The 22,660-nt window shown below is 45.3% G+C and overlaps 2 protein-coding genes across 3 annotated transcripts; both read right to left on the bottom strand.

Moving 5' to 3' along the window:
• Window positions 1–2,104: 2,104 nt before the first annotated feature.
• On the bottom strand, window positions 2,105–4,943 carry LOC108920152 (RING finger protein 225). The gene is made up of 2 exons (XM_018728688.2): window positions 4,250–4,943; window positions 2,105–3,040 (listed from the first exon to the last, which is right to left on the bottom strand). The coding sequence occupies exon 2, from the start codon at window positions 2,927–2,929 to the stop codon at window positions 2,378–2,380; it is 552 nt and encodes a 183-aa protein (XP_018584204.1). The 5' UTR covers window positions 2,930–3,040; window positions 4,250–4,943; the 3' UTR covers window positions 2,105–2,377.
• Window positions 4,944–6,867: 1,924 nt separating this feature from the next.
• wdr31 (WD repeat domain 31) lies at window positions 6,868–21,065 on the bottom strand. Of its 2 annotated transcripts, XM_018728761.2 has the most exons (10): window positions 20,875–21,065; window positions 17,379–17,529; window positions 14,463–14,595; window positions 14,287–14,361; window positions 13,861–14,005; window positions 13,506–13,606; window positions 13,172–13,239; window positions 9,571–9,712; window positions 9,259–9,421; window positions 6,868–7,869 (listed from the first exon to the last, which is right to left on the bottom strand). In XM_018728761.2, the coding sequence occupies exons 2-10, from the start codon at window positions 17,423–17,425 to the stop codon at window positions 7,709–7,711; spliced, it is 1,035 nt and encodes a 344-aa protein (XP_018584277.1). In that variant the 5' UTR covers window positions 17,426–17,529; window positions 20,875–21,065; the 3' UTR covers window positions 6,868–7,708. The 2 variants fall into 2 exon arrangements, with proteins under 2 accessions (XP_018584277.1, XP_018584278.1); XM_018728762.2 differs by lacking the exon at window positions 20,875–21,065 and having other exon boundaries at window positions 17,379–17,759.
• Between the last annotated feature and the right edge of the window lie 1,595 nt (window positions 21,066–22,660).

The following is a 22,660-nucleotide window of genomic DNA, read 5'->3' as shown; positions in this document are numbered from 1 at the left end:
CATAGCTCTTTCATCCTACCACCTACAGCATTACTGACATCAGTAAGCACTGCAGGGATTTTACAGCAGATGAACAAAACTGAAGACGGATAGGAGCCCAAATCTGTGAAAACTTGCTGATGGTCAAGTTCGCCTGATGCTCCAAGTTTAGGAAAGATTCCGTTTTGGCATCTGTCGTTATGTTCAGCTTGAACCTGGGAACCTTTGTTTTATAGCAAATTAATTAACTCCTGCTTTTGTCCGTCATCACATTTGTGCTACTTCTCAAAGTTCTTGTTCCAAACTAGTCATGGTTTTTTAGTGCCATCTACTTGTTCAGTAGGGAACAACAGAGAAATTTAAATGTTTATTAGTTACCAATATATGTCACTATATGGAATAAAATATTCATCATATTAAAATCACATCATTAAAAATATATATATATATTAGTTACAGTACACAGTAAAATACAATACATCCAATTAAAAAAAGAGCTGAACATATTTACAATGGTGATGTTGGTTGGACTGGGTCCACATGTACAGCCACTGTAATATATGCATGGGGTGTAACATCTTGTCCCGTGTGTCTTGAATGTATATGCTTTTAATAAAATAAAAAATAAAAAAAAAAATTCTTACTTCAACAATAATTGCTCTGCACAGTGGTCACCTGCAAAACACACCAATCCATATTATAATCAATGAAATGGCTCACTAAGATTGGACCCTAAAAGTCATGATCAATGGACTGCTTACAGTTAGCATGCTGTGGGTATGAGTGATGATCCATAGCGGATACCACAGCAACGACCCCTTTATAATCACTAATTTTATCCCCTTTTGTCACTGACATGTGAACTCATTTGACTAACTGGTGTTTTTACACAGTAGAATTCCACCACCAGGTTGATCTTAGCAAACTAACTACGAATGATGAAAATGAAGTATGACCTTGTGATGCTTATCAATGTCATTACTAAAACTGATTACCTGCTCACATGGTTAGTGATGAGAAAACAGAAAAATATATGTGCTTCCCACCCACAGCCATGGTGACCTGCAGTAGCAAAGTCCGTTCACTCAGCCAGTGGATGACTGCTTAAGTATATAGTTACAATGGAATATTTCACAATTTCATTGAAAAACAACCGAATGTGAAATTTTTAGAGCTCATACAAAAACGTTTCTAATAATGTCTAGAAAAAAACCAAAAAAAAAAAAGTTTCTGAAATCGGGTGCAAATATGACAGACTACAATTTGCAAAGGTTTTCACATCGCAGAATTTCTTATTTCTAAGTGTCAGCTGACAAGATTTGCTTTTGGAAACACTGCTAATGTAAGTAACCAAATGCTGGCAGTACTGAATCGGGTTTTTCGTAAATATTTCCACATGTTCTCTATGGTCCAATACGTTCACATTTCTTACTTGTGTTCATTTAGCAGATGCTTTTCTCCAAAGTGACGTACATCTCATAGAAATACAATTTGTGCATTAGGAGGAAGACAGAGCTGCCAATGTGACTTAAGTATAGTTAGTTTCCTTCACCACACGAAGCATAAAACATCATCCGAATATCAACAATTACTGATCACCTTCCCGTTTGAGATGCATATAAACATTTACGTTCTATTGCAGGAGTGGCTCTGTAAAGGATTGGTCCGAGCACCATCATGAACATTTGCGCGCGCGCACACATTTTCTGAACCGCTTGTCCTATACGGGGTCGCGGGGAACCGGAACCTAACCCGGCAACACAGGGCGTAAGGCCGGAGGGGGAGGGGACGCACCCAGGACGGGACGCCAGTCCGACGTAAGGCACCCCAAGCGGGACTCGAACCCCAGACCCACTGGAGAGCAGGACCTGGACCAACCCACTGCGCCACCGCGCCCCCATTTTGAACATTTACACCTTACATGAATTTAAGAGATGATGGGCAAAGTGAGTTTGGAAGAGATAAGTTTTAAGACCCTTCTAGAATGTAGACAGGGATTCAGCAGTGCTGAGGGAGAGGGAGAGGTTGTTCCACCACAGCGGAGCCAGAACCGAGAACCTCCATGCTTTACCTTTCGTGCGTGGGACCACCCAGCAAGCAGATGTGGAAGAGCGTAGCGGTCTGGATGGGGTGTAGCGAATGATCGAGTCCTGTAGATACCTGGGAGCAGTTCCACTGATGCGTCAAAGCAAACACAGCCACTAAATAGAGTATTTTAACGTTTCCTTCCATGCCTTTTACTACCTATTCCCCATGTGTACAACGGCTCGGCAGCACAACGCAGCGCGGCGCTCAAGTCGAGGAGCGGAACAGCGCCACGAACAATCGCACCGCACTGGGACACAGCAAAGGAAATTGGGCTCATCATCATGTTTGTCTTTTACAGCATAAACCTTTGTTAGAAAGTTCTGTTCCTGATGTAGACAACCATGCCAACAAACACCACAAGCAGCAGCAGGACAAGCACCATGGCCACAGCACGGCACACAGGCTTGCAAGAGAGCCGCTGTGTGCCGTCAGAGGAGTCGGGGGGACCGGGAAGCCCGATGTCCAGGGTGTGGCTCACGGTACAGTGGGACAGCGTTGGCGCCTCCTTGGGCCGCTTCAGCTGCAGCCTGCCTTTGCTCCGGATGAAGCGCACGCTGCACACGCGCTGCATAGCTTCCGGAAAATAGGCCAGAATGGTGGGGTTATTGTCCAGCTTCGGGAGTCCCGTGGCGGGGAGCGGCGTCAGGCTGCGGCACAGGGGGCACCGGACGGAGTTGGGCTGGGCCGACTTGATGTTCATGCGCGCGAGGCACTCCAGGCAGAACGTGTGCTTGCAGCGCAGCATCTTAGGTGTGCGGAAGACATTGTTGAAGTGGCTGAAGCACACCGCGCACTCCAGGTCCGGGGCCCCGTCGTGCGGCGCGGGGAGAGAGCCCAGTTCCAGCTCCTGCTCCTGCTCCATGCCGGTACTGCTCCGTCGGGGCGATGGGGACTTCAAGCGCTATGTCGGTCGGCAGACGACATGTTCCGTTGAGAACCTGCGTGGGGATGCGTCCACGTTCCGTGAAGGACGCTGAGAAAGTCACAGAGGGGCTGTATTACAAACACAGACTTGAGGCCATTCCCAACCGCGACGCTGCGTTACAAACCTTTCGGCGGAAACGTGCCGTCTTTCCAGCACTGCAAGAATATCTGCTCGAGTCTCGATGTTCATTATCTAACCGCAGAAAAAGCTCATTTAAGGTATTTTATAATAAAATAAAAAAAAAAAAAACCTCATGGATGAAAGGTGAGAGGAAGAACTTCACTGAAAAAGAACAGAGAGCAATTTGCATACATATAAACTTACAGCATGTAGCTTGGTCTTCCTGCGGCCTCTTGCTGCAGTAGCTGTAACTCTTTACGGGGGATATTTATTCAGTGAGAATGATCATTGTTTTCTGCAGCAGAGTAAACGGACGGGGGCAGCACTCGGCCCACAAACTCCGACACGCGACCAGACGCCGAGTTCCGGCTCTTCTGCATTTCAGTGGGACTGTGTGCAACACTGAGCTGAACAATAACGCACATGAACACTTGCGAAAGTTTAGTCAGTTATTTGCGCTCCTCATTTAGTCTTAATGGTGAGCTAAAGGTATCCATCGCTACAGAAGTCTGGCAGGAGGAAGTGATGTCATTTTTACCATGGCTTCCCATGTTATTCTCTCGCCTGTTTTCCATACTTGAGTTTTTCCTGGGTCCCAATGAAAGCAGGATTGAGCCCTACAGAAAGTAACGTGTGGGTAAGCAACAAAACAGCCCTATAATAAAGATTTAATAAAAACCACGCTGCCACGAAGGGCCGTTCCCAGAAAAGCAGACTCAGATGTCGTGAGTTCTATTATCTGTGCATTTCTTTGTGGTTCAGCTGCAGTCCACAGCAGCCTTACAAAAACTGTACCGTGCTGGCTACAGCAGTACTTACACTTGTACATTCAATTCATACTGCGAACATTTTGGTGAAACGCTGCCCTTTATATTAACATCAAGCACAAGAGCTTGTTTATGTGAGCAAGATGGAAAAGTTCATTAGGAAAAAGTAACACGGTACAGACAGACTGCTTATAATATAAAGCCATAGATTCGTAACATTCATGAGTCGGTGAGAAACACTTTCAGTGAGATATTTTCACAGCAATAACCCGAGACATTCCATTCATTCCACAACGCAGGAAACGGACGGATTCGGTTTCTTTCAGTCAGTGACAACAAGTTATCGTGGTTTCCCATGTTGTTCTCTCACCTGTTTTCCAGAGAGCCGGTAAGTAGAGTAGAGTAGAGTACGACTGTCAACGTCCTACCGCTTTCTGACACGGGAGTCAAAGCTTGGAGTCTCCTTTGCCTGCTGCACCTCGTTTCCATGCCAAACTCATTTGAATACCGGGATATTATGAGGAAACATAAATGGAATATAGTCAAATGAAAGGCCGGCAGGATCTCCGTGTGTAAACATCCCCAAAGCCGTGCGCAAAGTCAACTGCGAATGTCCTGCATTAAGGGTTGCTGCCTACTGTCCAACAGCAGCTATGGTATGGTAGGTACGGTAAAGCAAACCGGTATCAGTGCCACAGTTCTGCCCTGTTGATGAGTTGCACCGATGGAGGAAACTGTTTGATGCAGGAGCTGTGAGCGACTGCACATTTAACACATAAGGGGTGGTGATCACATCCAGGTCTCCCAACAGGCAAGTGTCCTTTTTTCAGCAAAACTCTAGAAATACCTGCACAATTTAATACCTTTGGACACGGAGTCATCAAGGGACTTTCAAACTAATTACCACATAAGCTTTAGCTGTGCTGAAACAAACAATGTTGCGTTTCAACTTGTGCCTTTGTCCACACTGTATTCCTACGAGGTTCATCATCTACCTTGAACCACAACAGGTCAACTTCCACAATGACCATTTCTTGCAAAAGATGATTTCTCTTAATCGTATCTACATTTAATACGTTTATTTATTTTTAAACTTTTGTTTGCAACATTGGGACACAGCAAAGTAAAAACACAAATGGCAACATGTTTTGAGTGCATTGGCATGTGTACATAAGACAAGGACATCAAGTGCACCATCCATAGAGGAGTCCAGCATTGATACGGATTAAAAGAAGCAGATAATTATTCATTATGATAGCAAAGAAAATTAATGTCTTGACCAGTGCAAATAGTTTGACGGAAGAACACTGAGACACGGACCACAATGGCAGAGCGTTACTACTGAAGGCTAAAGGAAATAAGAACACAAATCCCACTAAGTTCCAGATACTGTGTTTTCAAGAATATTTCCACTCCATCTGAGCATGTTAAAAACCTTCGACTTTAGTTAACATCCCAGGTAGTCGTTTTCAAAGGACTCTCTCCTTCTGCTGGTGTAATGTATTTTTGTACCGTTTGCCGAAATGCACGTTGTGCTCCGGAGAAAAGCATCTGCTAAACGAATATACGGAATGCAAATAATTTAACCGTAAAATGGTAAAACAAGAATGTGATCTCAGTAATATAGTCTATTATACCATCAAAACAAAAACTAAAAAGCATGACTCAGTGAAGAAAGCAGAGAGAGACAGAGCGAATCCTAAACCTGAAATCCAAACCCAAGCCGTAAACAGAGAGCAAAGAAAAAAAAAAAAACCCACTAGGTCACCCCATTTTTTTTTTCCCCCGGAACAATTTGGGGGAAGCACCTTGCTCAAGGGTACCATACTTGGGGGTCCGATTCAAACCTACATCCTTTGAGTCCAAGGGCAGTAGTAGTGACCATGACGTCCCAATCCAAAGCGAAACAGAGCACAAAGAACGGAGTTCTACAAAACACTCGTATCAGTCAGCCTCAGACTTCCCAATTAGCCAGAAACGCAGTGGAGAAAGCAGAGGATCCCCTCTTCGCCCAAACACATCAACTGGGCCAGCAAGAGAAATCCCGGCACGTCGTCTACAATTTTACAGCTCTGGCAACCTCTGCGAACTCCTGTCTTCTCTGTATGACTTGAGGCTGCAGACTAGTGTCGAATCAGACAGGAATCTTTAAATATTACGTTTAATTTCATCACTGCAGCTATTTCGATGTTGCCAGAGAGAGCGTCATCGAGGTGAGGTGCGAAGCCAGGCAGTGAGAGCGACGCTTCCTATAATCTTCAGATTGTTAAAATGGTTTTTATATTCCACTTTTGTTCAGTTTTGCATGATATGCCAACAACTTTTTGCTCAAGTACAGGTAGTGACGATTCAGTTTGTGCTTCATCCATCTCCTCCAAAGCAGAGGTCAAACAGTCACTTCCAGTAAGCTGCATAACTATTCACAAAACCAATTAAAAGAGTGACTTTTGTATCTGCAGCGACAATGGTAAAGCACGTAGGTTCTCGGTTCCGGTGTGGTGGAACGACCTTCCCCTCTCACTCAGAACTGCTGAAACTTTGTGTACATTCAAGAAGGGACTGAAAACTCACCTTATTCAGATTCAATTCACCCAAGACCTCTCAAGCTCATGTATGGTGTAAATGTTCATGTATGGTAAGTTCATGATCATCCCCAGATAACCCTTTAAACAGCCACTACTCCTGCATTGTATGTAAATGTTTGTGTAGCTTATATAAAATTGTAATAATAATCCGTAGGAAGTTATCAGGATTCATCTATCCTGCGTTTTATGCATCTACTCGAGCGAGGAACATCAGTGCATCAAGTAAAAGGTAAGAAACTAGGTTTACTTAAGAATCACATCTACAGCTATGTCTCTTTCTCTTAATGTAATGCATAAGTTGTACTTTTGCTGAGATACATGTCGCTTTGGACAAAAGCGTCTGCTAACTGAATAAATGTAAATGTAATGGAGGGGTCCTGCTCTAGTACCCCTGAGAAAAGTACTTGCATACTTTAGCTGATGCTAAATGAATAAACAAACCACATTACTTGCTACATAATAAATTGTGTGTGAAACATGAAAACTGCCTTACAGCGGTATTCACAACAGTATGTGGACTTTCAAAATTAACCTCACTCCAGACGTACCGCATAGGACGGTGGTTAAACATCTACACTTATGAAATAAAGCCTAGGCTGAGTTGTGCTGCTTCACCCCCAAGAAAGGTACAGAATCTGAAGTTTTGCAAATTCACAAGTAGAGGGGGCGATGCAAAACTGCTTCAGAAAGCATCCGCTGAAATGATTTCTTCAAGTTCTTTTCTGTAAAAAGCCAATCGTTATTAATCGTTATTTTCATACTGACCTCAGACAATTAGTGCTCTGCTAACTGACAAGATGACTTTGCTCAGACAGAATACAGCTTCTTGGGGTATCCCTGAGTGAGTAATTCATTCCTTGTTTATTTACTTTATCACATCCATGTATGGACAACTCCCACACCAGTCCCTGCAAAATCTAAATCGTTTCTTTGGATGTTGTTCATGTGTCTTCGCACAACAGCTTTGCATAGTCGACGCTGCACCACCCAAGTGCAGCTCATGCATTGTCCAGAGCGATCTTGCTGTTCTTGCCTAAAGCGTGAGGTCGGAACTTCCTGGCGGTGCCGACAGGGACCGAGTGCACAGCTATACTGAAAGCACAGTGGTTGCCTCTGGTCACGTTTGCAGCAACTGCTGAAGTCCCATGCGGGTCAAGTCCAAACCTGTTGGAGGATTATTGCCCAGCGAGTTCATCCTGCAATCTTGGCCTACCCTGATGCAGATGAAGCTTTTTTGCAGCGTTTCAGAATCTAGCCACCTCTTTGAGCTCTACTTGAGCTCCGTGGGCCAAATTCAGCACATGCATCCCCGTTTTGAAGCTGGCACACAGCAGACTGTCGACATCACACGGGGCCAGCGAAACCAGTGGTCCTGAGCCGTCCAGAGTCAGCGTACACAAGCAAGCTGCAAACAGACACAAAACGGTCAGCCTCTAGGTTGCGGAAACATTTTCTACGAGAGTGTCCCACTGTGACCCTACTTATTAAATCCTACTCATTCACTCATTATGCTCGTGTTTAGACTGAAATCCCCAAATAAATTTGTAGAACGAAACGTAATAAAATGACACGTTAAAAAAAAAAATAAAATAAATAAATTTTATATATATTATATACACACACACACAACCCAGATGCAGTTCAATGCTTGAACACTCTCGAACCCCATTAAAAAGCACTATTTGAAGCTATTTTCAATACAAAACTATGTTGAGCAGATCTGAACATCAAACAAAGGCACTTCTTTGGTTCATGTTCGCAGTGGCTGAGGTTGACAACAGGTAGAGCTGAACACTTGACAAGTCTAAAGAACCTATTTAAGCGGCATCAGAAAAAAAAAGGGGGGGGGGAGGGGGTGGCAGAAACTGAAAGAAGTCGAGTTCTCTGGTAAATAACGAGCTGCACCGTCCTCTCCGTCCATGCGGGTAGCATCCGGTCAAAGACGTGAAGACTCGGGGCCCTCGTTGCGATGCTGTCAAGAAAGCGTCATTGTATCGCTGGAGCGGGAAAGTGCACGAAAACCAGCATAACAAGTCTTTCCTTCTGCACTGCGGCCACAGAAGTTAAAATTAGCGAGACTGCGATTGCATCGCCGGCATTTTCACGTGCGCTACGGCGATGTTGACTTTCCGCTGCGTCGTTACGAAATTCGGCACGTTGCTGACAAACTGTATGGCATGCGAGCTATTGGGTTGCTGAAAGAATAAAGTCGGGGTGGGGACGGTTGTCTACGAGTCAGCCGGATACGAAACGCGGCGAACGAAGGCACGCCTCGAAACGCAGCCGATATCTTTCGCCCTAGTCACCGTTTCCGAGTTTTAACCAGGACAAAGGCAGGTTCTCTACCCCCTCAAAGAGGCAGGTACCCGAAGAGTGATTCACGCTCCACAAGCATTTCAGGCATTAACTTGAAGTCATGCCCTCAACAAATGTCTCAACGGCACTGGGAACAGAATGAGGATCGGTAACAAAGACCATTTATTTCTCTCGGCTGCTAATTTGCCTACGGATGTACAGCGACACGTACCGATGCATTCGTTTTCTTTCTTTGGAATGCAAACGTAAATTCTTCTTATAAATTTGCAACAGTACACTTCCTGATTTACTAGAAGGCAAATACAACGCAGTGTCAACGTTAACGCCGCTAAACACGTCCCAGTGTGTGTGTGTGTGTGTGTGTGTGTGTGTGTGTGTGCGCGCGCGCACAAGAGGGCGTCCGGAGAGCCTGCGGCGCTGAACACGCAGCAGGGGCACCGAGACGAGTCGGAACAGGAGCGCCAATACGCTCCAGTACCTGCGGTGTTCTGGTCCCAGATCTTGACGGAACCGTCATGAGACGAGGTGGCCACCGTAGGCTGAGCCCCAGGTGAGGGAGGCAGGAAAACGCAGCAGGCCGTGGTCTGCAGGTGACCCCGATATTCAACCACCTTACAGCCTGGCTGCCTGAGGTCCCACAGCTGCATCCGCAGAACCGGACCAAGACAAGAACAGAACGAAAGAACGGTACAAACGCAACTACCGCGTGCGAATGGGCGCGATGTTTTTCGCAAACTTCTCTTAGTAGAACGGCGAAGAAGATGCGGAGAAGCGTGCTGCTTTACCGTACCGTGGCTTCGCAGCCCTGGCCTCCAAAGCCATTGCTGCTAGACAGGAGGTAGTTGGAGCTGGCGCTCACGTCGCAGTAGGTCTGAATGTACTGCTTTGCAGGGAAGGTGTTGGTGACCTGCCAGGTGCGACTGTCCCAAACCCTGCGAAGAACCAGAATCCTTTATCGACAGCTCATGTCCACGTGGACTATCCACTTTTAACCAGTTCCTCGTGACCAATAAAAATTGCTTTAGCCACAGAAAAGAACACATTTCTGGCCCAGCCCAGAGCCGAACTCGCATGAACACCTGGTAAAGATTCATTAACAAGAAACGGACAACAGATGCAGCTGACTTGAGAAGAACAAGAGACTGGGGTTAATTTTTTTTTTTTTCTTCTGTGCTCAGAGAAGTTCACTGTTGCATTTTACTGTTACATTCTTGGCTGCGTTCCTTGTTGCTTCATTTCAACCAAACAAACGGCCATTTCCATTCCTCTCATTTGTGTCACCTTGCTTACAGAAGGTGTTGCTTATAGCGAACAGTCATGAATAAGGGAGGCCTCCTAAACCGCTTCCCGAGAAACGGACGGCGTTTGGAATTTTCTTTCAGTCCATTGGCATTCGCCGCATTTGCAACCGGGCCCGAAGACGGCATCGGAACAGAGTTGGGGAGGCGCTTCCGGAAGTCGCCCAGGGCGATCCCGGAGGAGCTGAGGCTTTTGGAGCCTCAGCAGGATCGGCGAGGGGCTACGTGCACGCGCCGAGTCGTGTTTTGCTGGAAGCCTCATTTCCTGCATCCAACTAGTTCGATTTGCCCACTGGGACTAATAAAGTCTTGTTATCATCATTATTTCTGTCTTTGACGCCAAGCCTCCCTACTGCACAATACAGACACCCCCCTACTTACGGAAAAAATTCCCGGCATGCACATTATTTACGGAAAGCACTTTTATTTTACGCAAAACATCTGAGATGCGTTAAGCGCAAGTCAGCGTAGAAGCTGCATCTTCCCAGTTCCTGTGCATTTTGAGCCGTGAACTCATCTTCTCTCGTTGGCGTAGTGCTTTTTTCCCCATATTTTTTTACCCTTTTCAATACTCGCAGTTCCTGATGCTAAACGCGCACTTGATGGAAAACGAGAAGCGTCTCGCTAACGTACAGCGGTCAATTTGGAGATGAAATTAAAATAACGAAGTATGAAGGTGGACAAAAATTATGGTCTATAGTGCGGGAACCAGGCTTATCCGTATCGACTGAACACAACAGGGAAGGATGCTGCACGTATAAAGGAGCACGTAAAAAGAACATGCGGCACGAAAACAACAATAAAGAAAGGTCAAGGTGCAACAACTGAGATGGAGAAATTATTAATGTTATTATGTTGAATGGTGGGGAGGAGGGGGAATCTGACATACGTAACTTTTGACTTACGTAAGGGGTTGAAGGACGGTCTATTTGCGTAAGTCGAGGGCTGTCTGTACTCCAGTAGCTCCTGCTACCGCTACCAGAACACCGACCTTGACTTTGGATTAGCGCTGTGCTGCTGGATCCGACTTTTTTGTCCCATGTCGTTACAACAACATTTACAAAATGGAAGGAGCTAATAAAAGGCCGTGATCTGTGCTACTGAATCACTTTGAAAAGCAAGCAAAATGCTTCAGCTGCCTTTGACATCTGGCATTTCATAACAACAACAACAATAATAATATTGCAATACAGCTACAGCGCAGTGACACCTCACTCAAAGCAGTCTGGTACTGCAGTAGCTTCTATGTAGGGTAGGGCACATTTTATACACTGATTTTATTTTTTTTTTTTTTTTTAAAAAAAAGTCATTTTAGTAACTTGAGTTTTTAAAATGTTCTGATAAACATAGAAATTGTAGTAGAAGAAGCAGTCAAACAGAATGTTTAAAAAAAAAAACTTGATTCCTCCACAAGTCCAGTTGCACAAACAGTCCCCCACAAACCTTAACAGTAGAATAAAATCTTTCAACACACTGACAAATGTAGACCCATAAATTTCAAACCATGCAGTTACATAAAAGACCCAAGAGAATGACGGTATATCATCACTGCTGATGGAATGAAAAGCGCTACAGACATTTAAATTCTTTGCACATCTCTCCAGGACAATATCCACGGTGTCGTAGCGAAGCCATTATTGCTCCTGCAGTTTCACTAATACTGTTGGATGGATAGGAACTGGTCTCCTGCCAAAGAGGCCTTTTGGCTCAAACTGGGCCAGTCATTCTTCCCCAATCCTTCAACATTCCTTGCTGCCCCTGAGTGCGGTGACATTACTGACCTTCTCGACACTACGAGGGTCCCTGGTGCTCCTGCCTGCATCACCCTGCCTGGGTCCTACAAGATGCCACCCTGGGCTTCTGCTGCTGCACCCGAGCAGGTGATGCCTCCCTCGGCTTCAGCTGCCTCCTCTGCCGCCCTTGTGCCATTCCTGAACTACGGCTGTTCGTGAGGGGCTGGGGTCTCCCCGCTAGCCGCCACCCTGGCTACCTGCCGTCACCCGGGCTGAGGGCGAGGGGGCCAGAAAGCAGCCCGGAGAAGCCCGGGTCCCTGTCTGCGATAGGAGGAGTGCGGCAGGCCGTGGTTTCGTCACAGTGGTTTCGTCACGGTCAAAGTGACAGCCACCCCTGGGAAGGCCTTGTTTACAAACACAAGTGACAGGTATGAAAAACTGGACAAAAGGCAAACAACTTCAGTCAGAGACTCAACCTTGTAGTGTTTTTAGAGGGCCTGCTGAGTATGAACATAGCTGTGTTCAAACAATTTTGAAGCTCAACTTTGAGTTGATTCTTACTGTACTTTAAGGACTTTACTGCAAATTTACTGGGAGTTTAGTTTGTTGCCCACTTTGAGCCAAAGGGCCACTTCCATTTTACCATAATTTTGAGTACACAGTTTTGGTTGTGCGTTTAGTGAATATAAATTATGAAGAAAAATAAACATTGACAAAAATCCAGCCACCACCCTTCCCTGCCTGGGTAGTCCTTAAGCCTGGCACCCCCCCCCATGTGCCACAGCCTACATTTTGGACGGTTTCTTACGAATGCGAGTCAGTGACATAGGAACGAATGTCCCAGAACGTGTGTGTGTGTGTGTGTGTGTGTGGGGACTGTATCAAAGCTGTCAGCATCTCCCACACCATCAGCATGGTGACATTCATCTTCCACACAATGTGGGACAGATGAGCCATCAAGACGTGTTTCATGAAGCACGGAGGCAAAGTCATCAATCTCAGCCTCTGCGTCTATGGGACTATGAGAGATGTCTGTGGAAGAGACTCTTCCTCGATCATCAGATCGACACCCCTCAGAGAAACAAGATCCAAATCTCCTGTCCCCTCCTGTCACTCTGTAGTGCCACAACGGTACAAAGTGCTCCAAGTTCCTGCTTTGGGACCAATTCCTGCCTTTTCCATAGCTCTCCAATGTGTGTGTCTATTCACTCAAAGCTAACATCTTCCTTACAGGGTCTCGCTTCTTGTACAACACTGCCTGTTCCTCTTCTTCACATGTTTTCTAATAACTACCAAGTCACAATTAGTTCATTAAGTGCCAGTGAAAATTAAATTTAATCACTTATGTTAATTATCTCACCTGATGGCTTTGTCTTCGGATGTCTGGACAATAGAGTGAGTCCCTGGTACCCAACAAACATGAGTGACCTGAGGGAAAAGGTAGATCAGGCCACACAGTACGTGAATACAGTGCTCAGGTAGAACATCTCAGGATAATCTTGCCTGTTGTATAAGCAACAGTTAACAATTACTCAAAGTCTCATTGTCAGAAACAGCCATTTGGCCCCTCTATGGAAACGTGGAGCATCCGTGGAGCATCCGTGGAGCATCCGTGGAGCATCCGTGGAGCATCCGTGGAGCCTCTCACCTTCAGGGTGAAGACCTTTGCCCACAGACTCTATGCAGTCTCTCACCAGGTTACGCGAGATGGTCTTCCTCTGAAGGCATTCCCCAGACTCGATGTCCCACAAGCACATGGAGTTGTCCCGGGAACCTGTGCACACCTGCAAACCATCTGCAGCAGGGAGCGGGTCAGTCGCATGGCACCATCCTACCATCCACACACCGTCAGCTCTGAGGGGACTCGATTGCTCAGAATTACGTGAGGCCGCAAGTCACGTGACCAGTACTCAAGCTTTCCGTACGCGAGGGCTCAGACCAATTTGAGCAGAAGAATGGTGGCAATACAAGGAAGTGCATTTATAAACTCTGCAAGAGTCCAAAGGCCGGGGCACAAGCGAGAGGGCGTCAGTGGGTTCCGGAGCTCACCTGGACTAATGGCAAGTCCATTGACAACCAGCTCGTGCCCACAGAACTCCTGCACGGCTTCAGCACCACGGTTCACGTCCCACATCAGCACAGTCTTATCTCTGGATGCGCTTAATATCCGAGTGCCGCCAGGGATACACTTCACCTAGAGAGGAGACAGAACGCGCAAGGACACGTCACCTCGACTAACCGCTTCGCCATTATTCACGAAAACGCTGGGAGCGACACTCGTTACATCGACCGGACTGTATTCGTGCTACACCCGTTATCTCGCTGGGAAAGAGCCCATTGAAACGAGAACTCGGCGTAACGTACTACGATTCTGACCACTCGACGCTCGCTGTAAACCCAGAGCTTCCCGAGGCCACTCGACTCTCTCGCTACCTAACGTCCCGCACACCCATAGAGTCCCGTGCAAAACTTTACCTTCGTCACTTCTCTGTTGTGACCGTGGAAAGCTTGGGCCAGCTTGCCAGCTCTCCAGTCGTACACGACCACAGCCTGCGCGTGTCAGAGAGCACAGTAGCCTCAGTGGCAGTGGCAGAGAGCCCCGGAGCCCCGATGTTCGCAGCGCCGACCGGTCACCTAGCGAACACACTCACCTGGTCACTTCCCCCGGAGACGCAGAGGTCAGAGTTCAAGGTGGTAACGCAGTTGATGGCATCGGTGTGGGCGGGATCGTACTCAATGACTTGAGTGACAGGGCCACATTCCAAAGCTTCCCCCTTGGTGGCCCTGTAGTGGAAATGACCCAGTGCAACCCTCCACAGCATTTATTTTTTTATTTTTTTTTTTTTTTAAAACCAGTCTCCTGTTTTTCTGTTGCAGCTGAGCTCTTATCTTTGACAGGGGTCTGCACAACGTACTAACCCTAAACTGCTCTTGCAAAAACTGCCCATCTGTATAAAAGGGTAAGTCACTACAAGCAGCTTAATGGTGCAAGTTACTCTGCTCCACTCTCACCCTGAACACTGGCGTCCCGCAGCAACGTGCGTCGAGCCCTCAGCTCTGTGCTCTCTTCGCCCATGACTGTCTGCCTGCCCACGCAACGAACACCATCGTGAAGTTCGCAGATGAAACCACAGTCAATGGTTTGATTGCAAAGAATGATGAGACTGCATACATCGCATCTTGGAGCGGGTAAATGAAAATGTGGACCGATTAAAGATGAGAGGTATTTATATGTTGGACCGAACATGTGGGGAAAAACCGGATGTCGGCAGATGGGGTGTCGGACGTCTACAGTTGGACTCTGGGCTTCCTGATCAGCCGTCGCCAGTATTTTCATTCTTATGACATCTGCGATTACAAAAATTGTATGAGGGGAACTCGTGTCGAAATATTTATTTAATCAATCCTGGAATTCTAGAGCAGTAAAATAAAAGCAGTGCTTAACCTCTTTTACATTAAATCAGTTTGATCATTTTAAAAATTGTGGATGAGTTAACTTTTATTCCCAAAAAACATTTGGTTTGATAAAACTAAAATTTATAGTAATCAGCTACAGAACTCAATGTAATTTTTCTATTATTTTAATTCAAATCATCAACTCAGCAAAATGTAATTAAGAGCTCAGCTGGAACGAAAAACACTGTAGACTGAAAAGCAATTCTCACATTTGAGAATCTTTACTGTAGGAAAATTACTATGATTTCAAGCATATAACTTCACAAATTTTGTGTTAATTTGTATCAAATTACTTTACACATCATCATGGGTCATATAATAATGAAATACTGAGTAAAAAATGCATTGAAAAACACCACATCCATTTCCTGCAAGTATCGCAAAAAGCAGAGTGTGTCGCATTGACAGAACAGTGGCGGCTGGTGCCGGTGGGGGTCAAACGTAATCCCTTTCAAACAACTATTTATTGCGTCCAAATGCGCCATAGTGACTCTCGAGATGTTCACACTTAAAAAATGAACTGGACAGCAGAGCCCACACACAGACTTTCCTTTGCATTTGGGTGCAGCTGAAACTGGATGGACTGCTTTGCACACAATATCAGTTTAACAGCGAACAAGGATCAAGTCTTTTTCACTGAACATTTAGTTAAACGGATAGCTTTTTACACATTTTCTCACCATATGTCAGACATGCACTATGCAAAAGTATTTGTGCCAGATGATGTATTTTAGATGCGTTACCAGTGAAGTTTGTTGCCCCAACATGTACCAAACAACCTCGAATACAGTGTGTATACAGTGAAATAATTAGCGTACGAGTGTGATCATATGGATAAGTATCAATTTCCGTGGATTTTAAAGGCTGTATACAGTGCTGGAATATTCCAGGTTTCTCCGCCCACTGCTGCCCTATAGAATCCACAAGATTTACAGGTTTTTATTGTACCCAGGCAAGTACAGCACTTGGGGTCATTGCCTCCCTGTGTGAAGGTCGCCGCTTTACCTCCTTCTCTTGCTGTAATACCTGCCCCCAAACTGCACCCATTGAAAATAGAAAATTATTGTACAAATGATTAGTTAACATGGTCAACAGAATGGGACTAAAGGGATCAGAAAAATTAAGGCTAATTTTTTTTTTAAAAAAATTCCACTCATCCCTGCCTTTTCCAGAAAAAAAAAAAAAAAAAAAAAAACCATCTAGCTTTTTTTTTTTTTTAAATTTAAAAAGCTGCATACTAGTGGCACCTCTTTAGAATGACGTCACTGCCGGAAGTGCAAAAGCATACAGTAGGTGTGCAGCTCTTGGACGCCACCTAACTCACTCTTCGAGCGTTGCCCTCATGAAAATACACGGGAAACTATCAAAGGGCATCAGAACAATTCAGAGCCTTTCTGGAATTATTTTCTTGTGTGTTTCCCACTGTGTTGAAAAATTTGAGACTTCAGGTATTTTGGATATACAGGCAGTATGGTGGCACAACGACTAACGTAGCTGTGAGAGGACATGGGTTCAATCCCCACTCAGTCTGTGTGGAGTTTGCATGTTCTCCGTGTCTCTATTGGTGTGCTCCGGTTTCCTCTCGCAGTCCAAAGTCCTGCTGTTCAGGTTCTCCCATAGAGCGTGTTCCACTGATGTATGGATGAGTGACCCATTGTAAGTAGTTATCTAGCAGTGCAAGTCACCACGGTGAATAGGGTGTGTGGGCTAGTAACACTACATAGAGTTCATTAGGAGTTGCTTTGAACAAAAATGTCTACTAAATATGTAAATGTATGAAAAAAATTTAATTAGAATGGAGTTTAAAACAAATTGTTGTATAAGATCATCTTTCCACCGATCTTCATGGTTTCACATATTAAAATTAGAGTATCAGTTCCTTCAGAACATCACAATATCAACCTTTTTGCATGAAATGTAACAATTGTGAGGCATCGGATGTACGAGTGTCACCCGTTAAAATTTACAGGTGAAATATTTTTCCCCCAAACAAGAAATTGCAGATAAATATATTATGCTGACAAACCAACGTTCCTGCACATTATCCATCGCTTGGCCAATACACACGTGGCCATCTAGAACATCACAGCCAAGAGGGACGGGTTTCTCACCTGTACAAGTCGGAACGACGCCGGATCTTACTCTGCAACTTCCCCATGTTTCCTTCTCACTGATCCTGGCAAGACATGGAACTGCCGCTAGAGGACACATCCCGGAGCCTCTGACGCACTTTTCAACATTCTCTCCAGCGGAGGCAACTCACTGCGAACAGAAATACATGAGAGGAAACACCATACAGGCCAGGAAACCAACACCCATGAATGCCTCAGCCCTCAGAGAGCCCGATATTGACCAATTACGAAACGATGACCACTTTGTAGCAATACATACAGTACAGGGGCTTCCATTTCAACAAAAAAAATATCATACATGCATCATGGATAAGAAAGAAAATGATGCCCAAAAGGAGGGGGATGTGGTGGTGCAGTGGATTGAACCGGGTCCTGCTCTCTAGTGGGTCTGGGGTTCAAGTCCCGCTTGGGATGCCTTGCGGTGGACTGGCGTCCTGTCCTGGGTGTGTCCCCTCCCCCTCCGGCCCTGCGCCCTGCGTTGCCGGGTAGGCTCCGGTTCCCCGCGACCCCGTTTGGGACAAGCAGTTCAGAAAATGTGTGTGTGCGTCCGTCCGTCCGTCCAAAAGGTAAACAACCCCTATGGCTGCATTAGGTAACATCAACAATGCAAAGAAGTTCATGGGACCAGTGAGCACTGGAGGAATCCAAAGTTTGTGAGGTTCCTAGTATGAGAGGTGATGCATACAACACCACTGGATCTCAGGCATGAGAAACAGAGTATTGCAGAGTGCTATGAGTTACATGCATGATGACCTATAAGACCCCTTGTGCAGGGCTCTGGGGTTCCAGGTATGAGAACCACCCGAGGTCCTGTGTATGGCCATGGGCTCCCAGGTGCAAGAGGCAATATGAGTATTGTACAAGGCCCTGAAAATTCAAGCAAAAGAAATCATTTCACAAGGCTTCTGGCTTCCAGGCACAACAGGTGATAGGTATGCTGCACAATCCCATGCAGGCACGACAGGATTTAGCAGTATCATGCAAGACTATGGAGTTCCAGGCAAGAGAACAGATAGGAGCACAGCATAAGGCCATGGGATTAGAAACAGAGTAATGCATTCAGCCATGGGATTCAGTGCCCAGAAAGTGACAGGGCTACTGCATAAAGCCATTTGATTCTGGGCACGAGAACCAACATAAGCACTGCTTAAAGGGATGGGATTCCAGGTATGAGAATGAACAGAAGCACTGTGCAAGACCATAGGGTTCCAGCAAGAGAACTGATATGAATAACTGTGAACAAGTCCCAGGTATGGCAGATGATAGCAGCATCACACAAGAGGCAACAGGAAAAATGCACAATCCTATGGGATTTCAGGCACAAGAGGCAAAGCAAGCATTGCACAAGGCTATGGGTTTCGGGGCAGGACAACAGATAGGTGGAGCACTGTGTGAAGCCATGGAATTCCAGGTATCAGAGGTAACAAGAATACGGCATAAAGCCACGGACATCTAGATGAGAACCAACAGGAGTATGTTGCAATGCCATAAAGTTCCACACATAAGCAGTAATAAGGGCCGGCTTCCCTCAAATAACGAGCGCTTCTATTAGTAGCGCATGTAGTTAGTGCCAAAAAAATTGTGCCCCAAAGAAAACCACATAAAATATCAAAATCCAAAGCACCTTTGGTGATGCCAAGCACCACAAAAGGCAAACGGCTTCTACCCCCATGTATTTCAGCTGTCTTGCAGATGTGTGACCAGTTCAGTTGAAAGCAACTCTGATATATTACAAAATTTTATCACTATTTAACCAGCAGAGATCATGTGACCCAGCAGCAAAAAAAATGTTAAGGAAAACACTAAAACAACAAGTTAAAAATGCAAAGTAAAGCCTTACCCATCACTTGAAGTGATAAAACACACTACATTCTCTTGAACTTCATGAGATTTACTTTAGTACTATGATTCTTTAGGAACAGTTCAGCAAACAGGGGTTACAAGCATTGAAAGAAATGACAATAATTATGTTACTGGAACAAAGTGCTCTACCATAACGAAGAAAGATACAATGGGTTCCCAACTTCCAAACACATTTGGGACAACACTTACATGGGAGTGTAATGCCTCAATTTACTTCAAATTAAACATCAACACCAATTTAAAATTACTGAAAACTGAAAATGAATAATTTTTAAAATTATCATCTCCACAATATACCATTCAATTCCAGGGATTTCAAAAAAGCATTCCCGTGTTTTGTCAGTTTTTGGCAACCTTGAACCATCTTTATCATCTACAAAATCAAATGAACCTTAATAAAAGAATAAAACAATGCCATGGGATTCTATGCATTTGGGTCAATAAAAGTACAGAAAAAAAGCTATGGGGTTCCAAGAACTAGAGACAATAAAAGTTTCGAGCTAGTGGAAGGCCTAACCCTGGGCAGGCGGTGGGAGATGTATGAAAGATGACTACCAAAGGCCTGCTGCTGCTCTGACAAAATAACTAGACAATTGAATTGTTCTATATTCAAAAGTAGAGAACAAGGGCGACAGGTTTCTCGTTATTAGCAATAAAATTAGACAACAAAGCCATGGGGTTCTGGTCATTACTCAATATAAGCACAGGACCAAGCTATGGGATTCTGGTCAACACAACCGGGCCCCGGAATCCTATTAAGGTGAATTAGTGCCACAGCACATTAGACAGGATAGAGAAAGACAGCATGTGGTGCTTGAGCATTTACTGCTGTATACGAATCACGTTATACAGCAAAATATAGTATTTTAGTCCATATTTGAGGTTGCCGAATGCCATTCCAATAGGAAGCGTTAACTCTTCTCATTGGAACACGCACGATGATGAGTAAATCTGCGGTCATTCGAAGAGCCGAGGCAAAGGGCACCGCTCATTTCTGGCATTTTTGCTGCCTGCTTTCTGTAAGAATAAAAAGATGGTGATAATAGAATAAATAGGACACACATCATCATTTGGAGAGAATTCAATCAATCCACATTGCATCAAGAGAGTCTCGTGGAAAAAGGTCCTACAGCACGTGAGTCACCTCGAGATAAGTCAGGTTAACCTGCTTAGTTAGTTAGTTCACTTCACACAACTAGGAGGATCGACAGCGCTGCTGGGCCACACGATCATCATCATCATCATTAGACTTTAGAGCGGAATTAAGCGGCAGCTACACATCGATTCGCACAGAAGAAGTTCGCGTTTGTTTCTCAACCAAGTGAACAAGTGAAAAAAAAAATAGTACTCTTTTCGGACGATCCGTCCGTCGTTGAAAAAAAGTCAGACAGCGCGCGCGCACTTAAGTTAATTAATTTCAACCGCAACGCAAGACAAGTGTGAGCGATGCTTGTTTGTCAAATAATAGACTCTGAGCAGCTAGTCTATAATAATTGGTATGGAGAGAAATAAACGCAGCACAGCATGATCATCATGATGATGATCAATCATAACACACAGACACAGACTGCTCACTCACTCACTCACTCACTCACTCACTCACACGACTCACCCAAAACCTGGACACTAGTTTGTCTCCCGAAGCGAATAAAAGTCACTGAATCATGACCTCGAAACCGCACAACGTTCGTGACGAGCCGGAATCAGGCGATGCTCCGGGGGGGCCCGTCCAAAACCCTGAAATGTTCCCAAAAAGCCAAGTGTTGCTGCTCGCCGGAAAAGCGCTGAGCTCCGCGCGTTGAGCCTCCGCGTTTCCTTGGCGACGCGTCCCACAAGGCCGCGCGCGCGGGCTTCGCGTCACGTGACTGGCGACTGCGCTCCGCCTCCAGCGAGCAGCGCGCGTTCCGTCGCTTTTTTCGGCACGTATTCAGCAGTGATTACACACTCCAATCAATGTCTCAAAAAAAATTAAGCACCACAAAACCAACCGCAACACGCTTAAGTTAAAACAAAGAAATGATAGACACGTCAAAAGAAGAAAAGACACCACTCATGCACTCAACAATGGTCTGACAGACTATAAAATCACAAACCATATGATGAGTGTAAATGAACACTGTCAGACTAGTTCACATGTTTTATTTATCTTCCAACGATGCTACATTACCGTGGTACCACATACACTAAAACCAAAGACAGATTTAAATTAAGTAAAAGTAAGAACAAAATCTGAAAACGAACAACACTGTAAAAGTATTACATATCAACGTGTTAAATTCAGAGTAAAATCCGATGAAAACCAAGTTAAACAATTTTTCCAAACAACAGTCCCCCTCCACTCATCACTAGAGAGTGAAAAACTGAAAGTGCAAACAGGATGTGGGAGAAGACCCTCACCTGGGCTAAATCACTAAGCAACACACCTGGGTGACTTGCACCCCCCAAAGAGGAAGGTCAGTCTTATTGACTCTTCTGAGAAAAAAGGTATCCCCAATGTAGTACGGCTGACTGTGCCTCTTCTTCCTCCAGACTCTTGAAAAGTCCAATCCGTGTCCTCGTGACCTCAGGAGCGAGAATCCTCTTTGAGCAGAAGCGCAAGCCGAGCGGGACCCTCCAACGCTGGCGCTGCTAAATAGTCCATTACGTCGACCCCCACAGCTGCTCCTACCTGGCCCCAGCACCTGTTGACGACGGAGCTGGCTGGACGCTTACTACGGTACAGGTTGAGATGGTGAGAGGTGAGAAAATCGAGATGAGAAGAGAGGAGCTCCTGCATGGGGGCGCCAGCAGGAAAGAAGCAATGCATGAATTTCAGATCACTGACATCCAGGATCCCTGCATTGTGGAGTTGGACCTGTTGACCTGCTGAGCTCAGTTGATGAGCTCAGGGTTGTCATTCACCTTGGTGCGGAGACACTGGCCCTCCATCAGGAAGGCTGGAGGAAGAAAGAGAAACATGCTGCAACACTCCAATTTTTTTTTTTTAATACTCAAGCTAAGTTTTGCGCCAGACATTTTATATTTAATTAGAACATACCTCCGACTTCCAATTTTGGCTCCTCTACAAGCAAGAGTTTTGACTGTGGGAAATCAGCCTTATTGTTTCACTGTGTACTACCCTAGATTTGTAGTACATCACCGTGGTACCCTTTCCAGCCAAACAATAGGGATGCTTGGGCTTCAGTGTGCCGTTTTGTGACTTCACCCGAGAACCTGCAGCTTAGTTACGCAACTGGAGACAACCAGTAAATGAAGTCCATGTGGAAGTATTATTGAGGGTTGAATGTACAGTCCCTGCAGAAAGGACTGCACCCTCTACTTTTTCCCCACATGGTTTCATAAGTAGTAAAGGCTCTGAATATTTATGTAAACTGGAGATTTCAGTTTATTCTTAAATG

Source organism: Scleropages formosus, chromosome 21 (genome assembly GCF_900964775.1).
Source record: "Scleropages formosus chromosome 21, fSclFor1.1, whole genome shotgun sequence".
NCBI classification, from domain to species: domain Eukaryota; kingdom Metazoa; phylum Chordata; class Actinopteri; order Osteoglossiformes; family Osteoglossidae; genus Scleropages; species Scleropages formosus.
Note: the sequence above shows the minus strand (reverse complement) of the source record. Positions and strands in the feature narration are given on the sequence as shown.